Source organism: Theobroma cacao, chromosome 9 (assembly GCF_000208745.1).
Source record: "Theobroma cacao cultivar B97-61/B2 chromosome 9, Criollo_cocoa_genome_V2, whole genome shotgun sequence".
Lineage (NCBI taxonomy): Eukaryota > Viridiplantae > Streptophyta > Magnoliopsida > Malvales > Malvaceae > Theobroma > Theobroma cacao.
In genome coordinates this window covers 614,528-636,048 of record NC_030858.1, presented here as the reverse complement: position 1 = coordinate 636,048, position 21,521 = coordinate 614,528, and the positions used below count along the sequence as shown (strand labels likewise).

General features: G+C 36.0%; 4 protein-coding genes across 6 annotated transcripts; 1 reads left to right on the top strand and 3 right to left on the bottom strand.

Moving 5' to 3' along the window:
* LOC18587669 (aspartyl protease family protein At5g10770) lies at positions 1,297-3,131 on the bottom strand. The gene is made up of 2 exons (XM_018126701.1): positions 2,819-3,131; positions 1,297-2,719 (listed from the first exon to the last, which is right to left on the bottom strand). The coding sequence occupies exons 1-2, from the start codon at positions 2,952-2,954 to the stop codon at positions 1,521-1,523; spliced, it is 1,335 nt and encodes a 444-aa protein (XP_017982190.1). The 5' UTR covers positions 2,955-3,131; the 3' UTR covers positions 1,297-1,520.
* LOC18587668 (protein ENHANCED DISEASE RESISTANCE 2-like) lies at positions 7,006-8,367 on the bottom strand. The gene has a single exon (XM_007011596.2). It carries the CDS (start codon positions 8,141-8,143, stop codon positions 7,190-7,192), a length of 954 nt encoding a protein of 317 aa, XP_007011658.2. The 5' UTR covers positions 8,144-8,367; the 3' UTR covers positions 7,006-7,189.
* LOC18587666 lies at positions 10,789-13,220 on the bottom strand. The gene is made up of 3 exons (XM_007011594.2): positions 12,842-13,220; positions 12,649-12,743; positions 10,789-11,149 (listed from the first exon to the last, which is right to left on the bottom strand). The coding sequence occupies exons 1-2, from the start codon at positions 12,932-12,934 to the stop codon at positions 12,684-12,686; spliced, it is 153 nt and encodes a 50-aa protein (XP_007011656.2). The 5' UTR covers positions 12,935-13,220; the 3' UTR covers positions 10,789-11,149; positions 12,649-12,683.
* Positions 14,268-20,681, top strand: LOC18587665 (uncharacterized protein slr1919). 3 transcript variants are annotated; one of them, XM_018127606.1, is made up of 14 exons: positions 14,268-14,508; positions 14,820-14,943; positions 15,074-15,320; positions 15,598-15,639; positions 16,063-16,134; positions 16,255-16,390; positions 16,569-16,726; positions 17,034-17,118; positions 17,564-17,766; positions 17,919-18,080; positions 18,615-18,764; positions 19,304-19,564; positions 19,712-19,990; positions 20,229-20,681. In XM_018127606.1, exons 1-14 carry the CDS (start codon positions 14,451-14,453, stop codon positions 20,481-20,483), a joined length of 2,232 nt encoding a protein of 743 aa, XP_017983095.1. In that variant the 5' UTR covers positions 14,268-14,450; the 3' UTR covers positions 20,484-20,681. The 3 variants fall into 3 exon arrangements, with proteins under 3 accessions (XP_017983095.1, XP_007011651.2, XP_007011654.2); XM_007011589.2 differs by having other exon boundaries at positions 14,280-14,508; positions 14,817-14,943; XM_007011592.2 differs by lacking the exon at positions 19,304-19,564 and having other exon boundaries at positions 14,280-14,508; positions 14,817-14,943.

Below are 21,521 nucleotides of genomic sequence, written 5' to 3'. Positions count from 1 at the left end.
CATCCCTGGTAGCACAAGTCCAGTAGCTGTGGTGATGGTGAGGCCGGGGCTGCTTGAGATACTAGAGAATATTCACTTTGCCCAAGGCCTAGCAACCCTGCTGCCTAAAGAAATCATCGCTGTTATTTTGGTCACAACCAAAGACAAAGCTTGGGAGCTTATCAGAGTGCGAAAGGATAATTGTTTCCATTGCATAATAGCCACTTGAATAGGATTTGTCGGGTCATGATCACAAGTGGAAAAATTGCACGCAGCATTTGAGAAAGTTGAAGATCCCAAAGGTAGTTTTGCTGGGCAGAACATTGTTGGCACTGCATCCAAGTGATCCCACTTCCTGCATCCAGAATCCACACAAAATCCTGTTTTGGACTGCCAAAACCAACTATGGAAACATGATTACCAGCGCCAAGGGAATGTGGTCGCCCCCAACTGGCACCTTGGTCCCTATCCCAGATCATCTATTTTGAGTTTATGCCATTGAGATAGCGAACTTGATTCATCTTGGAGAAAATTTTGGTGAGAACTGGGAGATGAATTCTCTCGTCCAAGTTGTGAGCAGGGTTCATACCTTGAGCTGTTTTTCTGCTATGTGGAGAACTGAAAAATGGATTGTTACAATACAAACTTTTGTGATAAAAATATTAAAACTAAAATTCAATCTATAACTAGTTCGCAAAAATGGCTAGAGCTTTGTCATTAGTTGAAATACCTAAAATGCTTAGCCAACCATATATGATGCTTTAGAGACTGCAGACTACATATAACGGAACATTGCACAAGAAGCATAGCTAAACTTCAGCGCCAAATTTTTAAAACCAACATCAGAGAAGAAGAGCAGCTTGAAGTAGACCTTGGTGACTGCATTTCCTCAGCATGCTGATGGTCTGCTGTTCCTTTTGAAACCAGTAACTTATCTGAATAATACTAAAGAAAAATACCAGCAAAGATTAGGAGAGAAGGCAAGAGGTTGTGACTTGTGATTTGTGAAAAGATGGGAAGCTGCCATGGATCACACAATGCACAGATTAATTGTTTTGACAGCTTCTTGCATTGGTTTGATACTTTATAACAAGCATGCACGTATTCCTTTTTTCTAGTATAAATGCCAAGGACTTTTTCTGGCTCCAAAAAATGCCAATGGTTGACTCAAGAAAAAGCAACACACCCAGTACTAGGATTCTCCAATTACAATTTATTACTTGATTTCAGCCTTAATTTCCATAATTTGCCAAATCTTTGGGGCATTAACCACAAACTTACCAAGTACTAAATTGAATACAGTAATTTTTCTTAACATAGATGTTAAGTAGAAACTTGTATTGATTCAAGATATTAAGAGGAAAAAGATTGATTCCACCTAAGCAATTGCTTGCTAATTTAGGGGCATTACATTCATGACATGATGGAACTGGATTTATACATTTAAAACCCAACAACTAAAAGAAATAAAGGAGCGCGCAGTTGCCTCTCTTATTGTCATTTCATCAGCTCAGACTCCTGTATGAAAATGTTGGATGTCATTAGCAATTACCAGGCTCAATTCCTACCTTCCTGTCTTGAATGTTATAGAGTACGTTGAGCTTCTGCAGTTGCTCACTACCGATGATTGTGAGGTCATCTGCTCCAGCGAACGCCAAGCAAACTCGAGACGAGTTTTCTCTTCTCCAAGTAACTGCTATTTGGTCCAAATTTACATCTAAATTTTCAAAATGTAGCACCATTTTTGGTATTGTATAATTGTAATGCCCCTGCAGGTCATAGCATGTATCCAGTATTCCATCAGAAGAAGCAACAGGATAGTTCGACATCAATTCTTTAAATTCCGAGCTAAGCTTTGAATAGACTGACGAAGGTAGACGAGAAATGACAGTTCCTGAATCTATTATGGTCCTGGGTGATGATACAGAAGGCATTTCCAATCTTTGTTTGCCTATTGTTATGGCAATAAGATTTACATAGTAAAGGCTTGGGTTCCCTGGGTTAGTTAGAAGCGGTGTGTAAGTACCAGAATTCTGGCAATTTTCAAGAGCTTCCTTGCCAAAATACACATACCCTGCTGAGTTTTCAGCCGTGGGAAGACAATGACAGAAAACCTTGTCAAAAGTGGTTGCAGTTTGGGACACCAAAGAGTAAACACCGAATGGTTCAGAAGTGCTAGTGCTGCCCTGTCCTAAGGCTAGTATCCCAGATGCTTCACCAAAGCTTTCACTATAATTTTGAGCGCAAAGAAAAGCAAAGTTAGGAACATGAAAGGGCCCTATGGCAAGCGTATCAAGCACAAAAAATCCAGAGGAGTAAGATTTGTCATAGTATGACTGGCTATAATTACACGATGGCCAACACGGCGCCTTCAAGTAAGTTGAGGAAGAAGAAGGATAATAGATCTTTTCCTGTTGTTCAGGACAGCGACCCTGCAAACAAGGTTGGCAGCGTACCCAGGTTGCGTAACTCCCCGTGTCTAAAATCAAGTTAAAAGTCCTTGCGGGCGTGCCGAGACGAACTTCGATGATATAATTGCCAGCACCTACAGAGTGGCCAAAAGGGGGGTCATGCGCCCGTTTCCTAAGATTTGTCCCCCGATTATATATTCCAGAATAGACATCCTTAACCCTGCGTTCGTCTTGGACAGGAAGCCCGCTGGAAGTGGCGGATGATTTCTTACGGCCAGATGGTGAGGAGGGCCCAAATCGATGGAATACCTTCAAACCTCGTGCAGGACCTGAAAGATGGAATGTTTACTGTTGAGGGATTTTTTTCTTTGCACCAGTAATTTGCCAAGATGGATAAGGAAATAAAGAACAAAGGTAGAAAGAGTAACCTGGAAGGGCAGGCGACTTCTGTTTCTCCACCACTCCGGTACCATAAACAAATGGCTTGTTCGCATGAAAAGAGAAAAACAGGATATAGCAGAAGAAAATATGGCCAATGGCCATCAATGCTGAGGAACCGGTCATATTACTTATGATTGCAGCAGGTTCCAGTTGCGTATATTATCTTATTCTACTCGGAACAAGCATTTATATAAAGAGAGATCAAACCATTTGCAGGAGACACCAAGAAAATTCTTTGAAAGGAAAGTTCTATTGATTTCTTGCTCTCTAGTCATGGATCGCGCCGAAGACTTCAAGGTTAATACACGCAAGTCTTCGTGCAAAAATAAGTAAACCCTTTACCAGTCTCTGCAACGTAGCAATTACGTCCAGATTATGAATTTCCATCACTGTTTGAGTTCTTTTTATAGGTTAATTTTTTAGCCACTCGAAGTTGGGAAAATCTTATCAGTTTTGTCTTAAATCTCCAGTAAGTTCAACCGAATCCCGGTTGTGATACTCTGGTGTATGCTACTGGAATCATTGACTCCTTGTCGGGTATTTGCCCCTTGAATCACGTCTAGCTGACCAGTTCTCTCGTTTACCGACCCACACGTCTATTATCAAGTCTGGCCCCAGTAAAGAAATCCTTTTGTGATTAATCTTCCTAACCTGCTCTGTTCCTCATATATAGTTCAAGGAGTTACAAGATATTCTGGACCAAAAATGGGGATTTTTTTTTTTGAAAATTAGAATAATTTCATTGATTGAAAGGGTAAGCCCTTTACAAAAGGAAACAGAGTATACTGACTCAGTCCTCGTACTCTGTTTTCAGCCTGGCTTACAAAAATGGGGATTACACTCGAAACTTCTTCTTCTGAGAATTTGGAGGAAGTCAAATTATGTAAACATGAGTAATCTGGACGCCAACAACCAGTCTCATCCTTCTGCTTTCTGAAGTAACAAACACGGGGAAGACCTACCCGTTGTTTTTGGCCACCAGAGAAATTTGTAAGGGAAAAGAAAAAAGGAAATAAAATTTTCTTGCTAAATATATTGTGATGAATAACTTTAGGGTTTTGTGTCCAAATCAAGCGTTTGGATTCAAATGGTGAGAGAGTAAACTGTGTGTTTATTTTGAAAACATATTCTGAACTTCACTTTCTTCAGCACTGCCCATGTTCTCAAATGGAGGTCCTGCTCCTGCTATAGTTTGGACTTAATGCTGCACACTCTGGCGAATAATCATGGTTTTCTGGACGCGCCTGCATTTAGATCTCTCTTCCTATCCAGCAGGGTATGGAAAAACAGCAGATTCTTGGGCATGCACATGTTCCTTAACAACAGGATCACTTCCCATGTCGGGTTCATTTGAAAATGAATATATACTAAAGTCCATCAACTTGACTGCCAGCTCTCTCTATCTATTTTCTGTGGTCTGTATTCATAAGCCCAATACAACCCACCTCTACTAGTCTACGGAATCCATGAATAAGTGTAGATATTGCACATCTTAGGAAGTTAACTTTTAGAGAGAATATAATGACACCTTAACATAGTGACACAGGTTCAATTCAGAGTCGATTCCGATGTCACGCTAAGCACTCCAATGGATTAAATAGGTAAGTAGTCCGACATCAAAAACTGAGTGAGAGAAAATATTATGGAATCTTGCGTTAATGCTATCATTTAGGATCTACTGACTAGAAGCACTCTCCAAATATGGACCATACCATCCATGGGGGCTACGGCCATGCCTATCATTCAAGGAAAAACAAACAAACCAAAAAGAGCATAATCCAAAAACAGTTGTCTGGTTTCAATCATCCGTCCTTCTAGCTAGCCATACTCCAAGTGTCAACTGGATTCTCGTGATGCAAGTGGATCTGTATATCATCCCTTTGCTGCCAAAATCTGCCTTCCTAGCACTGAGAGTATGGATAATTTTGCACTGACATCAAAAGAAAACGGTTAGGAGAGTCACCTAAAGGCCCTCCAATGCTATGGGATGAAAATTAAGGTGAAAAGCATCAACTTGTGCAAACTATGCTGATCTGATTTAGTTTGAAATACACCAATTTTCTGCTTTACCAAAAGTTCTTAGCCCCACATCATTATGAGTTTGGGCAGCCTTTGTTTCAGGGCCAAAAGAAACAACATGTTACCAATCAGAACAAAAAAAAGAAGATAAACAAATGCTGCCATCCCAAATATTCCGACGCAGCTGTCTGTTTACACATGAAGTTGTCGGGTCTTGTTAAACTGGAGGCACCATGATTCCAAATTCCCAATATCAAAAAGTGAAAAGTCATAATTATGTTTTTTTTTTAAAAAAAAAAAAGGATTTGGGTTCAGAATCAAGACGAAGAAGAAGGAATCATGACACCCCAAGAACAACAACACATAGTTTTCTCTTTCTGGCTGGCTGTACGCCCGTACCTTAAAGGGCAAAGCTAGTTCTGTCTTCTTCATCACGACTGCAAAAGCATAAAGGTGATCCAAGTAAGGAAAATTGGATGGAGTGCACCAGGGAAAGAGAAAAAAAAAATAAACTCAACCTTTATTGGGTATTCTTGGAGTGAACAAGCCATTTTAATAGTATATTTATAAGGCCTAACGACTGTATATGAACATCATTGATTCATTTATAGAAGGCGTTATTAGCTAGAATCTCGAAGGGAAGCTGGCAAAGCAGATCATGTTCGATTCTTAGATTTAATCAAGAAAGCACGAGCCAATAAATAACACCAGCCCTTAAACGGCATTATTGATAATTAAAAGCGAGACAAGAATTGGTATTTTATAATTGAATATCTTACATTATTCCATCTTATTAAATAAGGTTAAAGTGTTTTACAATTAGATTCGAGTGAAATTTAAGTAAAAATTCCATTATATAAATTCGAGTAAAATTTAGATAGTAATTGTAATAACCGAAAGGCAGAGAGAGATAGGCATTAACAATGGTACGAACCAACTGCTCCCACAAAATGGTATTGAATTACCATGTTCGTTTTATAACAGCAAAATGCATGCATGAAATAAACAAATAGAATCTGTCGGCAATGCATGAGATCGGTAAAGAGAATCCCTGACAAAGAAATTCAAGGCAAGGAAGTCTAATGTAGACACATCAAAGAGCAATGAGAAAGTTGAGAAACGAATAAATACACAGAGTTTTCGTCCTCTTCTGCCTCGGAATCAATGAAAGTCAACAAATGCCGACAGCAATATAAATAGAATTAAAGAGGGAGCTTTGAATTTCTTATTCTGATTTCTTGAAATCATAAATCAATTTTGATAACTTTATTTTTAATTAAAAAAAATGAGATTCGCATCTTGTTTTGTAATTTTTTAAGTAAAAAATTATGTATTGATTAATAAATTAAATATTTGATAAAATTTAATAAAATGAATTAATTTTATACAAATATTCGATCAAATAGTTATGATTTGAATATTTTAAATACGAATATGAAATACATTTAGCTAAAAATTTTAATATTTATTATAAATTCTAAAAAATTTTGTATATTATTTTTAAAATATCGATTATCTGAATTGATTATATCAATTTTTGAATATTATCTAATACCCCATACCCTAAACCCGATTTGTCAAAAACCTTGAACTAAGTACATACCATTAAAATTGTTCCGTGACAAATTTAAACAAAGAATTTTGACGTTAAAAGAAAAGAAACAAACGTTTATGTATTAAAGAAAATAATGAGAAAATGTCTAAGTTCAAGCTCAAAAATCCATGTATGAAATCTAATTTTGGGTACCCGAACTGATTTTGTCAGTTAAGATTCGTTCATGGGGAGTCAAAGGATTATGATGGAAACATCATCGGCCTTTTTTTCATCTTTGGCAGTAACTGCGGCGGAGCCACCGTCCTAATCCAACTTCACTGACAATTTTTTTTCCCACCTAAATCTTAACATTGGCCGGCAGTGACCAAAAAGGGAAACCCCATCCCGGCGTCCACACCCGTCGTGGCCAACGCAAACAAAAATATCAAATATCCCCCACGATAGAAAGCAACCACAAGCAAGTGCCCAAAAGCAACGCCAAAGCGACAACGACAGCCAAACATCGCTTTCATTTATCAACAATCCCTTCCTTTCGGCCCCTTCTTTTCCATTTCGTTACTCATTAACAGAAGAATGGAAATTAAAGGCAAGAAAGATGGATTGAAAACGAAGAAAAGAGATGGAAAATCCGAGCACATTGTTATTTGTTATCCACTTTATTATCTACAACCATCAATCCCCTCCAGAAAAGAGAATCCAATTCATATGATAAAAGAGAAATGATTAAATTTAAAATTGAGAAAAAAAAAGGGGTGAGGGGGCGTTAAGATTAACCTTCGTCACATCATATCTGATTATCATCTTCATCACCGGACTTATGGTGATTAACCTTAGAACAACCCATCCCACGCGCCGCCGCTGTCTGAATCGGTGGCGTAAGTGGGTCAATCAAAGTGGCCGACGACATCTCCATCTGGCAAACCCTGACCGCACCGATCAACTTCTCCGGCAACTCATTCTCGGTCTGCCCTTCCACCACAAATCCCATATCGATTGTTACGCTCGTCACGTATCCCAATGCGAGATGCAAAATCGCGTTAGCGATTGCCGAGCTCGCGATATCCACGTCAATTTCAAGATAGTTAGCTCCTCTATGATAATTACACGTTAAAGCTTTACCTAGCAAGCACGCCGCGTAATTGCCCACAGCCTTTTTGACGATCCACGGTCCTTTGACGATCCTGTTGACGATCTTGAACCGTTGGTTCCTGAAGGCATCGTCGCCGTTGATGAACCGGTAAAGCAACGAACCAGAAGGGATAGGATCCTCCGCGGCGAAATAAAAAACAGCGCTATAATGATCTTTCCCTGGGACCTGGAGATTGATGGCGAAAATGAAGCTTTTCATGGATTTGCCTTGGGACTGAGCTTTACTGAGCGCGTGAGAAACACGGTTGTCGGGACGGGAGAGCACGTCGTCGAGCTTGGAAGTGGACTTGAGCCAGTCCATACCAAGGGGAACGAGCAGATAGTCGCCGGCAGGCGATTTTTGTCGTTTGGTCAGGTAGTTTTTAGAACGGAGAGAGAAATGATCACCGGGGGGTGATGCCCAACCGTTAGTTCCTTTATCAAGGTCGACGTGCCGCAAGGATCCACCGTTAATTGACTCAGCGATCCAAACGGGGATTGATGATGCTGTAGTCGTAGTAGTAGTAGTAGTAGCTGTTGAACCCGATCTGGAGTATTGGCTGGCGGATTCCGCGGCGGAAGCCCGGTGTTTTTGCTTCGTCGGGCACATGATATCCTCTTCTATTTCCTCCTCTCTTCTCTTTTTATTTATTCTTTTTTTCTTCTTCCGGTTTGTTCTCCGCCTCTTTAATAAGAAGACAAAATTTAATCAGGCAAAGAGAGGAAGGTTGGTGTACTTTGTAGAGTGAGAAGAGTGGGGGAGGGCAGACGGGGGCGAATCGGCGTGGTGTGATAAAGGGTAGAGGACATGTGCCCCTGACTTTCCACCAAACTACGACAGAGCCACCATATTTCTGAACCTTCGGGGTTTTTTTTATATTATTTTTATGAATTTGGATTAAAAATTATGGATTTAATGTATTTTACATCAAAATTTAAATTATTTATAATATAAATGTTAAATATTTTTTAATATTAAAAATTAAAAAAGACATTATTTCATATATCTCAAAGAAAATGAAAAAAATAAAAATATTTTTATAATATAAATATATATATTTGATGCGTGATTAGTGTTATAAAATCACATCATAAATGTATAAAAGTGAAAAATAAAAAAAATATTTTTAAAAATATTTTTTTTACTTTTCAATTTTTAATTGTATTTATTATTGATGTGAGAGTATTTGACTCATTAATAGTGTATAAAATATATACCTTACTAGTGCATTAAATATAAACTTTTTTTCATATTATAAATTAATATTATAATCCTTTCATTTTGTAATTTTGTAGAGTAGATCAATTAAACAAGTTTAATTAAGGAAACAACAGCCGTAATTTTGGTCCACCCTAGCCCTCGGTGTTAGAAAGTCAAATGCACCTTGACTTTTTTTTTTTCAATTACACATGTGAATATAGTATGGGTAATGTTTTTTTTTATCTTTTGGTTTTAAAAAATAGTTTTTAAAGATGCACGCGGAAGAGATTTTCTTTCATATTAATAGTTTGATTATGTAATTAAGGACACTAAAACCATTCACTATCTTATCAAAATCATCATTCTATAGTTAGAAACACCAATTGATGGGATTATGGATTATTTCAATATCAATGAATTACCATAATTTTTCTTTCATTGATATCTTTTTTATTTCATTTTTCTATAATTGACGTATAATCATGAGTTATCGAATTAGATGAATAATTAAAAATATTATTGTGATTGTTATTGCAATAAGGGCTTTGTTTAACTAAATTAAACCGTCAAAGGTATATGGTTAGGTTACTGGAGAAGTGGGAGTAGGTGAGTCAAAATTCAAATCAAATATTATCTCTCATATCTTTTTGTAGATTTGACAATTGTATTTTAATCACATCATATAAACATTAAATATTAATAATTATATAAATAAAATATAATTAATTAATCATATTAAAATTTTAAATATATATATAAATATATTTAATAAATATATATTCGTTTAATCAACTTCTCGTATCTATATATTTAATATCATATTTTTTTAGTTTTAAGTCTTTATTTATTTTTTTATAAAAATTAAAATAAAATTTTTAAGGCCAAAGAAAGGGCGAATGGCAATTAGGTAATTGGATGATTAAAGATTGGGAAGAACGAAACGGGAAAATGGAGCGAGGAAAGGAAAGATGGGAGGATAAATTGACGACATTGTTTGACTTCATCGAGGTTGACGATGGAGATAGCGACACGTGGGAAAACCGTCGACATTTTGAAGAAAAAATACATTGATGATGGGAAGTGGTTTGGTCAGGCGAACGGTAACGGATGCAACGCAATGTCACCTTGTGGCTTTCACTGTCACGACACGCGGCAACATGTGATCACAACTCACGTCAATCGAATAAAGGTCTGATTTTTTTTCCTTTTTTTTATAATTTTTGGGAGAAATGATGCTAATTAACAACTCATTAACTGCTAATCACAATAATTAGCTTTGTGCAGGAGACCATGATAGAGTCGGTTGGCTTATAATTAGTCACTTTATTTTGATTGTAATAATTGGTCATAAATTTCTTGGCATGTTATGGTAATATCTTTGTTCTCTAGTGAGTGGAGGCACAAGACATGATGACGATGGCTTTTCCTTTGCTTCCTTGAGAGTAAATGGGATGCCGTGCCTGCAAGATTGAATTTGATAGGGTTCGGTTTTAAAATTTTAAAACACACGAGTTAATCGGACAAGAAGAGTTACTTCTGAATTTCTTTCTATGAACAGTGCATTGTTTCCGTACCTAGATTCCTGGACAAAACTTGCTGGTTTTATGAGGGAGTTCTCGACCAAGCAAGAAGAGTGAGAATTTTGGTAAGCATATGGCACGAGGAATGCGCATCACATTTCCAAGCATTTAATTAGTGGAAATCTACTTACCACGTTTGTACGCTATAGAAGAAGGAAGAGGAGATGGTTTGTCTAACTTATGCTGCTAAAAGTTGCACCATGAACAACGTAGGCTAATCATATGAAGACATCTAATTGCATCAGATAAAAAAATCACAGCTAAAGACTCATAGCCTTATACAACTAGATCCTTTCCAACATAATCGAGTATATACAATGCCAATCTAAATGTTGATTGTCTTTAGGCCGGTGCAGAGATATGACAATGCAACACCAGAAATACATGCATGCATATATTGCACGAGCAATCGCAGAAGACTTATTGCCTATGCTATGTATCAAATGGAGAACAGCAGATGCAGCCGTTATAATATAAAGTGCAATCGGAACAGAAAACCCCCAATATGATTTATGTAATCATGTTGTTGAAAATACTTTTCCCAAATAAGAAAGGTCAGAAATTCAACAATCATGTCCCCTGGCTAACGGAAAGAACATGAACAACAGTGACCACATAGTCACCGATATCTTACATAGTAACAAAGATAATCCAATTCAACTGGTCAGCAGAAAGGCAAAAGTCCAGAACCTCTAGAACAACAATGTACAAACATGGACCACGCAACAAATCTGATGTTCAATAAAGCATGAGTTACATGATGGGTTCACAAAACTTCTTATAATCTTTTATAAATCTGTCTCTACATAGAATCGAATCCAGCATTAAGAACCTCCTGCAAAAGAGAAAGACATAGTTTGGTTTCTTGAGAATATGAAACAGGGGGAGAGACTAGAATCTCATCTCATTTCTACAACATAAGATGACATTTGAACTATATTCAAGTAGCAAATCATATCAAAATGTAATTGAAACTGCTTATCATGATAAAGCAGCTAAACAGACTAATTACACGATATCTAAGCCACATATGACATACTGAACCTAATGTCCTTGATGATTGGATTAATTAAAAGACAACAAGATGTACATGCATAGAAACGTTAACCAGAAGGGTAGAAGTAGCAATAGAAACAAACACAGCTAGAAAAAGCAGGAAACTAGCTAATTGGAGTGCCACAACCAACTTAATTAAAGAAGGCAATACAGTAATTTAGAATCTGCATTGACATATAGATAAAGACCTATATCTGTGCAATGGACATTATTAAGATAAAAAGGTCACTCCTTTTATCTTCTTACCCTACCCAAATGGGGGTGGCATGTATATGCTAGTCCCCTTTACAAGCAGTTTTTAACATATTGAACTGAGGTCTTCTGCTTTCCACACTCCCTGTGTACTTGCGAATCAATATTTCAGAAAATTTTCTGTCTTAAAACCAGAAGGGTTAAATGACATGCACAATTATCGTTCAAGTCATCATAAATCCAATAGTTAACTTCATTGGAATAGGTCATCATTAATGTAAAATGATGGACATTAAATTTGGTAGACATCAAGTTTTCCGAACAATGAAACTGATTCTTTTCCCATTGTGCAACACTAAAGCTTGTATTCAATAGTATTCTTTACCCATTAGACATTTTTGGCTAGTATTGCTATTTAACTAGGCCATAAAAAAAGAACAGCCACCAGCATTTCCAGACAACATAAATATTAGCTAAATCAAGACAGTCACCATATCTGTGCTCACCTGAAAACTCCTAGGTGTTTTAGACAAAGGCATTTGAGACAATACAAGATCACACATATGATCTAGAAGAATTTTTGCATCCACACACTAGTCTATAATGCACCACAATGCAAACCTTCTAGTACTGCAAAACCAAATTAAACCTCCAAATCGAAAAAAATTCAAGACTTATAACCACAGTTTTAAAAATATTATGACCCCAGTTGTCATCATATCCAATAAATATTTTTTTTGAGCCTCTTCTCATCTCTCATCTCTCATCTCAAAACAATAACATAAACCAGAAAGGAATAAGGTCAGGGTGGGGGATTTAATAGGACTTCAAACAAAATGAGCAAATTTTTTTTTTTTTTTTTATGTATGAACATAGCAAGACTTGTCGAAACAAAAGACAGACAGGTGAGAAAGCTTGAAATTTTCATATTAAAGTTTCAAAAGAAATCTATTTTGATTTCTACCCACACTTCTCCAGATATGGAAAGCACAAAGGAGCAGATTTTCCCCTAACCCAAATTCACTTAACATCACGGAATCAGTAAAGAGACAATGAATTTAAAAAAAAAAAAACAGTTTGACGAACCTAGTACTCTCCAATTTTCCAATGTAATGTATAGCTTAGTGCGCCTTTCTTCTTTGGGGCTGTTTGTCGGTAGCTAGTCTGAAAATCCAGTAAACCTGTAACAAGAAAAAAACAACAAATCAAATATCTAATTTGCAGACAATAACAATCAGAAAGAAAGGGTAAAATGTGAAAAGTGAAGTGAAAGACTTGCCAAAGCGAAGACATGAGCAGCTATCAAGAGAACCACCAACAAGGGTACCAAATCCAGGAACCATGGGCGCAAAGATTGCGCTTCCTTGACCATTTGACTTGCTGAAAGAGATGAGACCGGAAAATTTAGAGGGAGGATCTTTCTGATAAGCCCTGAAGCCAGGGTTTTTCGAGTTTCTATGCGGCGGGGCGATGAGCCTGAGAAGCACTGAACCAGTAACTGCAGTTTGATCCGGTGGGTGGGTGGGTTTTCTTCGATTGATCGGGGCCCGATTGTAGCTTTGGGAATTGGCCTACAACAAATTTCTCCTATTCAAGAGTCAAGACAGATTTTTCTTTTTCTTTCTCCTTTTCCCTTTTTCTTTTGTTGAGAAAAATAATATCAACCAGTTTATTTATAAAAAGTGATAATTGCAAGTACTATTAGGTTTTTACTTTATATTAATTTGTTTAATTAGTTTCCTTATATATATATATATATTGATTATAATTGAATTTTTACGTTGTAACTTTAACTTCATCAAAAAATAATAATACTCTCTTTGCTATATACTTTTTTTTGAGTAATTATTTTTTTCAAAAGTTTCACCATCTATATTAATGGTTGCAATTATTCATGATTCATAATAATAATAATAATAATAATAATAATAATAATAACTTGTTGGGATTTATTGGAGGGAAAATGTGGCATCAAATATCAATACTTTCCATCTCATGTATTTATGGTAGCTTTTAAAGCATAGAGGTGTCAATAACATGAGTCATGCTCATACATTTTTTCATGAGAGACAATGCTTGTTGGATATTATTATCTTATTGCAAATTGTAAACCATTTAGATATCATATGATAACGTTCTCATCAATTACAAAAACTATATAAATTATTATTCATAATAAGTGTTTATGTTATTACATTTATAATAATAGCATAAGATTTTTTTTCTTTCCTCAATCTATAAGGATAGAATACAAGGGATAAATATTTGGTTAGTTCGATCTTAACATTTGGAAAATCGAGTTAATCAATTTTTCATATAAAAATAACTTAAATTGATTTATTTTTGTCGGTTTAATAAATTATTTTGATTTTATAGAAATATTTTGAAATATATTATTAATAATTGATTTTTTTATTGATTTGATTGTAAATTTAAAACTTAAAAAATCAATCGAAATAATCAAAATGAATTAAATCTCCTAATCGATTAATGCCAAAATCGAAAAAAATTCATCCAAATTAATTGAAGACAATCAATTTTGCTTGGAACCCATTAATACTCACTCCTACAATGTATAATTGTTTTATCGATGGGCCTCGAGTTAGGCTTAGCCCAAATCCAGCCCAATCTAAATCCATTACATGCGAGTTGGGCCGGCTGTCTGCGTTAAGTGTATTGTGTTGAGAGTGTCGACTAATAGAGTTGAGAGAGGCCGTTGGTGTACGGTTGATGCGCCATGTAGACTTGTAACGTGGCAAAATTTCGGCAGTCGGAAGCAGAATCTGCGTCGCGAAGGTTCGTTCAAAGACGCATTTTCACGAACAAATTGTCAGCACGAGTTAATCTCCCAAATGGGTGCATGACCTTCCTTTGTATGATTCGACCCGATGAGGAATGTCTTCGCCACTCTCAACCGTTGCCGCCGTCTCGCATTGCTCTCCACGGGTACCATTTTTCCCTTCTTTTTTCCACCCGTTGTTCTCTCAATTTGAATGGCAATAATTTGAGTTGCTACTGCTGCACTGAGCTTAATTTCCTTTGATGTTATGATTATTTTGGTTTTGTTTCTGGGAAAAAAAATTAACCATGTTTTTCTAGTAGTGTTAGAGCACGGACTAGTCTAATACTTGGTCGGATCATTTATGTTTGCAACGGAAACGAAGAGGACATTTCACCGTCGTTGTTTATTTAGTATTGGTTCTGTGATGTGAATGTTGCTGTTTGTGTTATTTGGTAACCGATGCTTCTTGCAGCAGTACACCATGACAGACCTGTGGGAACCATCCTGCGTCATTCTGTTTCTCTGGAAGCTCAGGTAGATATTGGAATTGCGGGATCGCAGGATACTTGGCACTCGTCATGCTTGCTGCGACGATATCAGTAAGTGCCTGGATATTTACCACTTATCGTTATGCTTGGAATTTGGTTAGATAGGTACTGATAAATAAAATGTGGGAGCCACTCTAATAAATGTTTATTGCGATTTAGCCTGTAAAGTTTTTTCATGCAGGTTTTCTAGGGGTTTCTTCAGTGTGCATGGGGAGAGCCCTTCTGCGGAGTACGCAAAGTTGAGGAAAGAATCATTGGAAAGTGAATTCGGGCATATCGTTGGAACACACAGCTCAAAAAGTGTTTCTGTTGTCTATCGGTTTGGCCCATTTTTGGCTTTGTATAGAGCAGCAATCATTTCATTTCATGTATTGAAGTTGACCATTTGGCAATTCTTTTTTCGAGACGTGAAAAAGCGTGCTGCCAAGGTATTATAAGAACTTTATTCTTCAACATGTTTTATTGAACAACTTGAATTGCTTCTGTTATGCATCCATATGCACCCAATATGAAAGCATACAAAAACACTCGATCCTTGGCACAATCTGGCTAACTGTGTACTAGGAGTTTAGAAGTTTTTAACATAGCAATTTCATGTTATTTGGCTCATTTTTTTTTGTTGAAATTATCATATCTTTCATTTGACTAAGTTTTCTTTATGGTTTTGGTCACAATAAGCTTATTGCAATTTTTACACTATTGCAGTTCCGTGAGGTGCTAATTCGCTTGGGTCCTTTCTATATTAAGGCAAGTTGCTTTATTTTTTCTTTATCATTTTCTTTATTTTATTGAATTTGTTTGTTAAGTTGCTTATCGGACTTTGTTTATTTTAGTTTCAAAGTTTTACAAAATTTAGTAACTTTACTGGTCAGTTCTGCTTTTTGTTTAGTTCGAATCAGATGCATGAAAATTTCTATTATGGGTCTGAACTCAGAATATTAATGGGGAGCGAGAAGATTCAATGGTTGCTCCTAGACATTAGGGGATAGAGAGGCATGCTTATATTTGTTCAATTGTTTGTTTTTGTCTCCAAACAAACTCTTTGCATTTTACTTCTGGAAGCAAAAATCAATGAGCAAAAGAAAACCAAGCTGAGTCCTACTTATTTTATTTCCCGTAATCCTCGTGGGTGAAACTTATAATTTTACCTACTTTTATTTGTGTATACAGCTTGGGCAGGCTCTGAGCACTAGACCAGATATATTGCCACCTGTGTATTGCCAAGAGCTTGCTAAGTTGCAGGTATACAAGCATTCCTTCATCAAAAGGCATTAGATTATGGGTCATGTTGTTGAGATTTATGACTAATTAACATTGATCTGTGATTTTCTTTCTGATTTGAGTCTTTTTTATTAATGCCAGGATCAAATTCCTCCATTTCCCACCCATACTGCAATAAAATCTATTGAAACCGAACTGGGTGTTCCAGTTTCAGAAATTTTTTCTGATATAAGCCCAGAGCCTATTGCAGCAGCATCTTTAGGACAGGTGTATAAAGGTTGACAAGCAGTTTTCTGAAAGGGAAAACAATATATCTGTTCTTTTTTTTTTTTTTTTCCCTCATATCATTTTCTCCTGTCAAAGATATTCCAGCTTTCGATATAGCATCTGTTAAAGGTCTATATTTTGGGGAATACTTAAGCTGAATGTTTGCTTCATTGCTTCATGTCTTGCAGCTCATCTTCATTCTGGAGAACTTGTAGCTGTTAAAGTACAGAGGCCTGGTATGTCACTCTTGTTGACCCTTGATGCTCTGTTATTCCATATGATTGGGGGCCAATTGAAACGATTTGCAAAAGCTCGCAAAGACCTGTTAGTAGCTGTGAATGAAGTGGTGAGTCTTCCATGTTTAGAGTGTGTAAATATGCCAATCATGTTTTATGCATTTTTTTTTGAAAGGCATCTTATATGCATTTTCTACCATCAGTTATATTATATGCATTGGTAAATGATATGCTTATATTTTGATCTTTGTAAAAGTAGGTTCTTAGTATTTGGATTCTGTGATTCTTGCAATAATTCAGCTTACATTATTCATTTTCATATTGTTTTTGTATGAAACCTGCATTTGTACCATCATCTTTTCATTGATGAGATTGTACATGCTTATGGACATCTTCAGGTCTCTCTTAAATGAACAGGTAAGGCACATGTTTGATGAAATTGATTACATCTTGGAGGCAAGAAATGCTGAACGCTTTGCCTCTCTTTATGGTGGCTATCCTAGTAAGTATTTATAATTGCTTATGAATTCTAAAGTCTATATAAAGTAATTTAAAGGTTACCAACTGATATGGGATTTATCAATTTGTTAGGCTTCTTCTAGAGTAGAAATATTAAAGGGGTTAACTTGTGAGCTGTACATGACCTGGGATCTTCTTTGATGTTTCGTTTTCTTGTAGAGTTGTTTTAGTTTTCTTGCCTAGTATTGTGTTATGGGGAGTTTGAGTTGACACTGGAAAGCTTCACATTAAAGGAAAGAACAATTTCAAGGATAGATATTTTTCTTGGGAGTGTAGTTTATAGTGAAAAAAATGTTATATGATATCCTTCTATTACATCAAATTGTTGCCACTGCCTGCTGTTGTATTTGATGCTTTTAGTTTCATTTTTTTGTTCACTTGTCCTTAAGGTGGTTATTTATAGTCATACATATTCCTTATGAGTACAGGTAATGGCCAAACTTATAATCAAAATGCTAAAGATGGGAATACCATCAAAAACAAAAAGGCAAAGGGAATAAAAGTGCCAAAAATATATTGGGACCTGACACGGAAAGGTGTGCTTACAATGGAATGGGTAGATGGCATTAAGCTTACAGATGAAATTGGCCTGAAGAAGGCACGCCTAAACCGAAGGGAACTGATTGACCAGGTAATGTAATTCCGGTGAGATTCATAATGAAAAATTTTCCTTCTTGTTTAATTTCAGCTTGTGGTCACACAGTAGCCATTACTTTTGCACCTGATATATGGTCTACCTGTGTCTATATAATCTGATTTTATCCTCCTTTGACGGGTTGTTAGGGAGTATACTGCTCTTTGAGACAATTGCTTGAGGTGGGATTTTTCCACGCTGACCCACATCCAGGAAACCTTTTTGCTATTAGTAGTGGCTCCCTTGCATATCTTGACTTTGGGATGATGGGGGATATCCCTCGCCATTATCGTGTAGGGCTTATTCAAGTGGTAAGAGCTGTTCTATTGATAATTATACCAGGGCACTGCTTTAAATTTTGTCATATGTAGTCATGATAGGTCTTCTAAGCAATTTGTTAGTATTCAAAATATGGTTTTTCTGGATACATTGAGATTATTACATGCATCATTGAACAGGAATTGGTGCATAAGTTTGCATGAAGATAATAACATTTCAAAACTGAAATTTCGTCTTTTTCCTCTAACTATGAGTACCAAACTCTCTTTTTGAAGATGAACAGGGGTATTTTATTTTAGTAGGAGTAGGAAAAAAATAATGGAAATGAATAAAGTAATGGTTATTCTTGGAAAAATTACAGTTAACTATTAACCTAGGCTCTAAATAGTCTTCTCCTGGTTACTATTCCATGCTCATGTCATATTCCTCCTTTGGCATCTTTGATACTTTTAGCATGTTTTTTATTTTATGCATTCTTAATTTGTCTTTTTTGCATGATGGTGCTGGGCTTTGATGGTTATTTCCCTGAAGTTGTGTTTGTGTTGACAAGTTCTTGTTTCTTTCAGCTTGTGCACTTCGTGAATCGTGACTCTCTGGGTTTGGCAAATGACTTTCTTTCTTTGGGATTTATTCCTGAAGGAGTTGATATACAATCAGTGGCAGATGCATTGCAGGCATCTTTTGGGGATGGAACTCGACAATCTCGAGACTTCCAGGTGTTTGCTTGCTTTACCTTCTGTTCGGATTTGCTATATTTCTCTCTTTAATTCTTATTAGTACAACATAGGCATAATAAGCACTTCAAAATGCCATCTCTGTTGTTAAATTAGTAGTTCTACAAGTTTGTCTGTTTAAATGTTTCTTGTTATTTTTGTTTGATTTAATGAGGGAAAATTGACAGTTATGGAAAGAGATCTGTATCAAAGATTGTATGCTGCTTCTCAAACATAACTACCTTGTTATGTTACATAATTAAGGCAAAGTATTTAATTTTGTATTGTCTTATGATGAAACATGAACTACTGTTTCTACTTTCCAGCAAATGGTTTGCAGCATGAGACTCATTTGAGTGTCAAATCTCTCTAAAATCTAGATGTGTTAGCATCCTTTTAAATCTGAAAAGTTGGCATGATAGCTCCTGGGAGACTCTTTGTTTTTAATGGTCACTTGTCTGCATATTATAAATTCCGTCTTTACTATTTTCAGAAGCAAAAGCATGACACCTGCAATTTCTTTATATTATTTTGGATTTCAGAGTATAATGAACCAGTTATATGATGTCATGTACGGTTTTAACTTCTCCCTTCCCCCGGATTATGCTCTGGTGGTAAGAGCTCTTGGTTCGCTAGAAGGAACAGCAAAAGCTCTTGATCCTGATTTTAAAGTTATTGAGAGTGCATATCCCTTTGTGATTGGGAGGCTTTTGGAAGATCCAAATCCTGATATGAGAAAAATTTTAAGGGAACTTCTCATCTGTAATAATGGATCCATTAGGTGGAATCGCCTAGAGCGCTTGGTAGGCCTTCTCTCTTTGTTTCTACATTATGCAGACTAGTCCATATTTACATTGAAATTGCATCTGCTAATATATGAAGACAATTTTCTGTTTTGAGTTCACTATTTTGCCTCATTCCCTTCATTAATGGGGTTCAACTTGTATCAGGTAGCAGCAATATCAGAACAGGCTTCTGAATCATCCAAGGAGCCTCCAAACTTTGAAGAGAATGATTCACATCCCTTGGAATGGAAGTCATTTGATATCCGTGCTGTTGTTGCTGCCACAGAAGATCTTCTGCTTTTCATTCTATCTGAGCAGGGTCTAATGGTGCGGGTTTTCCTCCTGCGGGATATAATTAGAGCAGCGGATAGTTTTCTACAGGATGAAGTTTTGGGTTGTAGGCTAGATGCTGAAAGTAAAGCAAGAAAAACTTCAGAATCTGAGGTTTGTGATGTCTTCTTGATTTATCCCACAAGCTAAAAGGGTAAAAGTAGCTTTATTAACTTAAAACAATTTACTTGATCAGAAAATTTTTCCTCGTGCTAATTATTTGTAGTTACGCCGATTATCACACATCAGTTGTCCAGTACACATCATCAATTCACTGGATGAATGAATATGCAAATTTGCTGAACATATTGCTGGGGGTAGATTTCTTATGTATTTGCTTTAAATTTTGCAGGATCAAGCAACTATTACAAGAGTTGTTAACGGGTTTCGCTCTCTCCATCAAGCCATAAAGTTGGCCCCAGAGGTGTGGACAGCAATGTTCATCCGCATGGCTTTGAAGCCAGAAACCCATGGCTTTTCTCTGGACATCATATCGGCCTTGCTCAAGCACCTCAGCAACAAATTTCCAGAGACTTTTTGGGTTTGTATGTCTACACTAATCCGCAAGTTTGCCAAAAACCATGGACCTAACGATCATATTAGATGATATTTTTTTCCCCTTATACAACCAAATTTTACAGTTTGATAGCAGAAATTTTAGTTTGGGTTCAAAATTTTTGAGCTGCCATCTGAGTGATTAAGTTTTAGCCTACTTCATGGTAATGGTATCGTTTAAATAGGTGTTTGCGGATATTTGACCCGATTATATAAAGTATGGGTATCTTGTATTGGGATTTTGATATCAGTTTGGGTAGGAAATTTAGTATATAGTATTTATTTATTATGACGTACAAAAATAAAAAGGTTAAAAAATATTAAATTTATTTATTAATGAAGCGTTTATATTTGACTATGAAATATGCTAACTGTGTATCAAATAAAGGAATATAAATAATTGGGATGGGATGAAGCAAAAGGCTGGAATCGATTTCATTTATTGCATATGACTTATCCTATTCAGACGCTACAATTCCCATGATTTGAGGCAAGGGGTATCGAAGAAAACATAGAATAATGAGATGAGTTTGCCAGATTTGACAGCATCATTTATTAATTTTATTTAATCGAAACTCAACTACACGAAACTTATAGAAGAACGATTAACAGCAAACGTAGCCTTTATTGTTTGATGAGATGAGTGGTTTCAGCGATGGAGCTGATTGATTGATCTTTAATTGTACACATGTATTTGGATTGATTTGCAAACAAGATTAATGAGAGAAAAAAAGAAAATTAAAGATAATATCAGATTATGAAATGATTTCGTATAGAATTGGCTAAAAAGCATATGCTGACGTCCATCTTGATCTTTTTTGCATTACTTGCATCTCTTCACGATATTATTATTATTATTTATTTATTTTGATTTAATGTTCAGTCGTTAAATAATGTATAAAATTTTAGAGTTTAATGAAATTTGTTTAAATGGATAATTATGAGTTAGAATAATAAAAATAAAGCAAACGGTTTAACGATTCAAATAGTATATAACAAACCAATTACCTTATTGCTTATCCAAAAACAAAAACCGATTACTTTATTATAACCAAATTTCATTTTTCAACCGTTAAATTCAAACTAATTT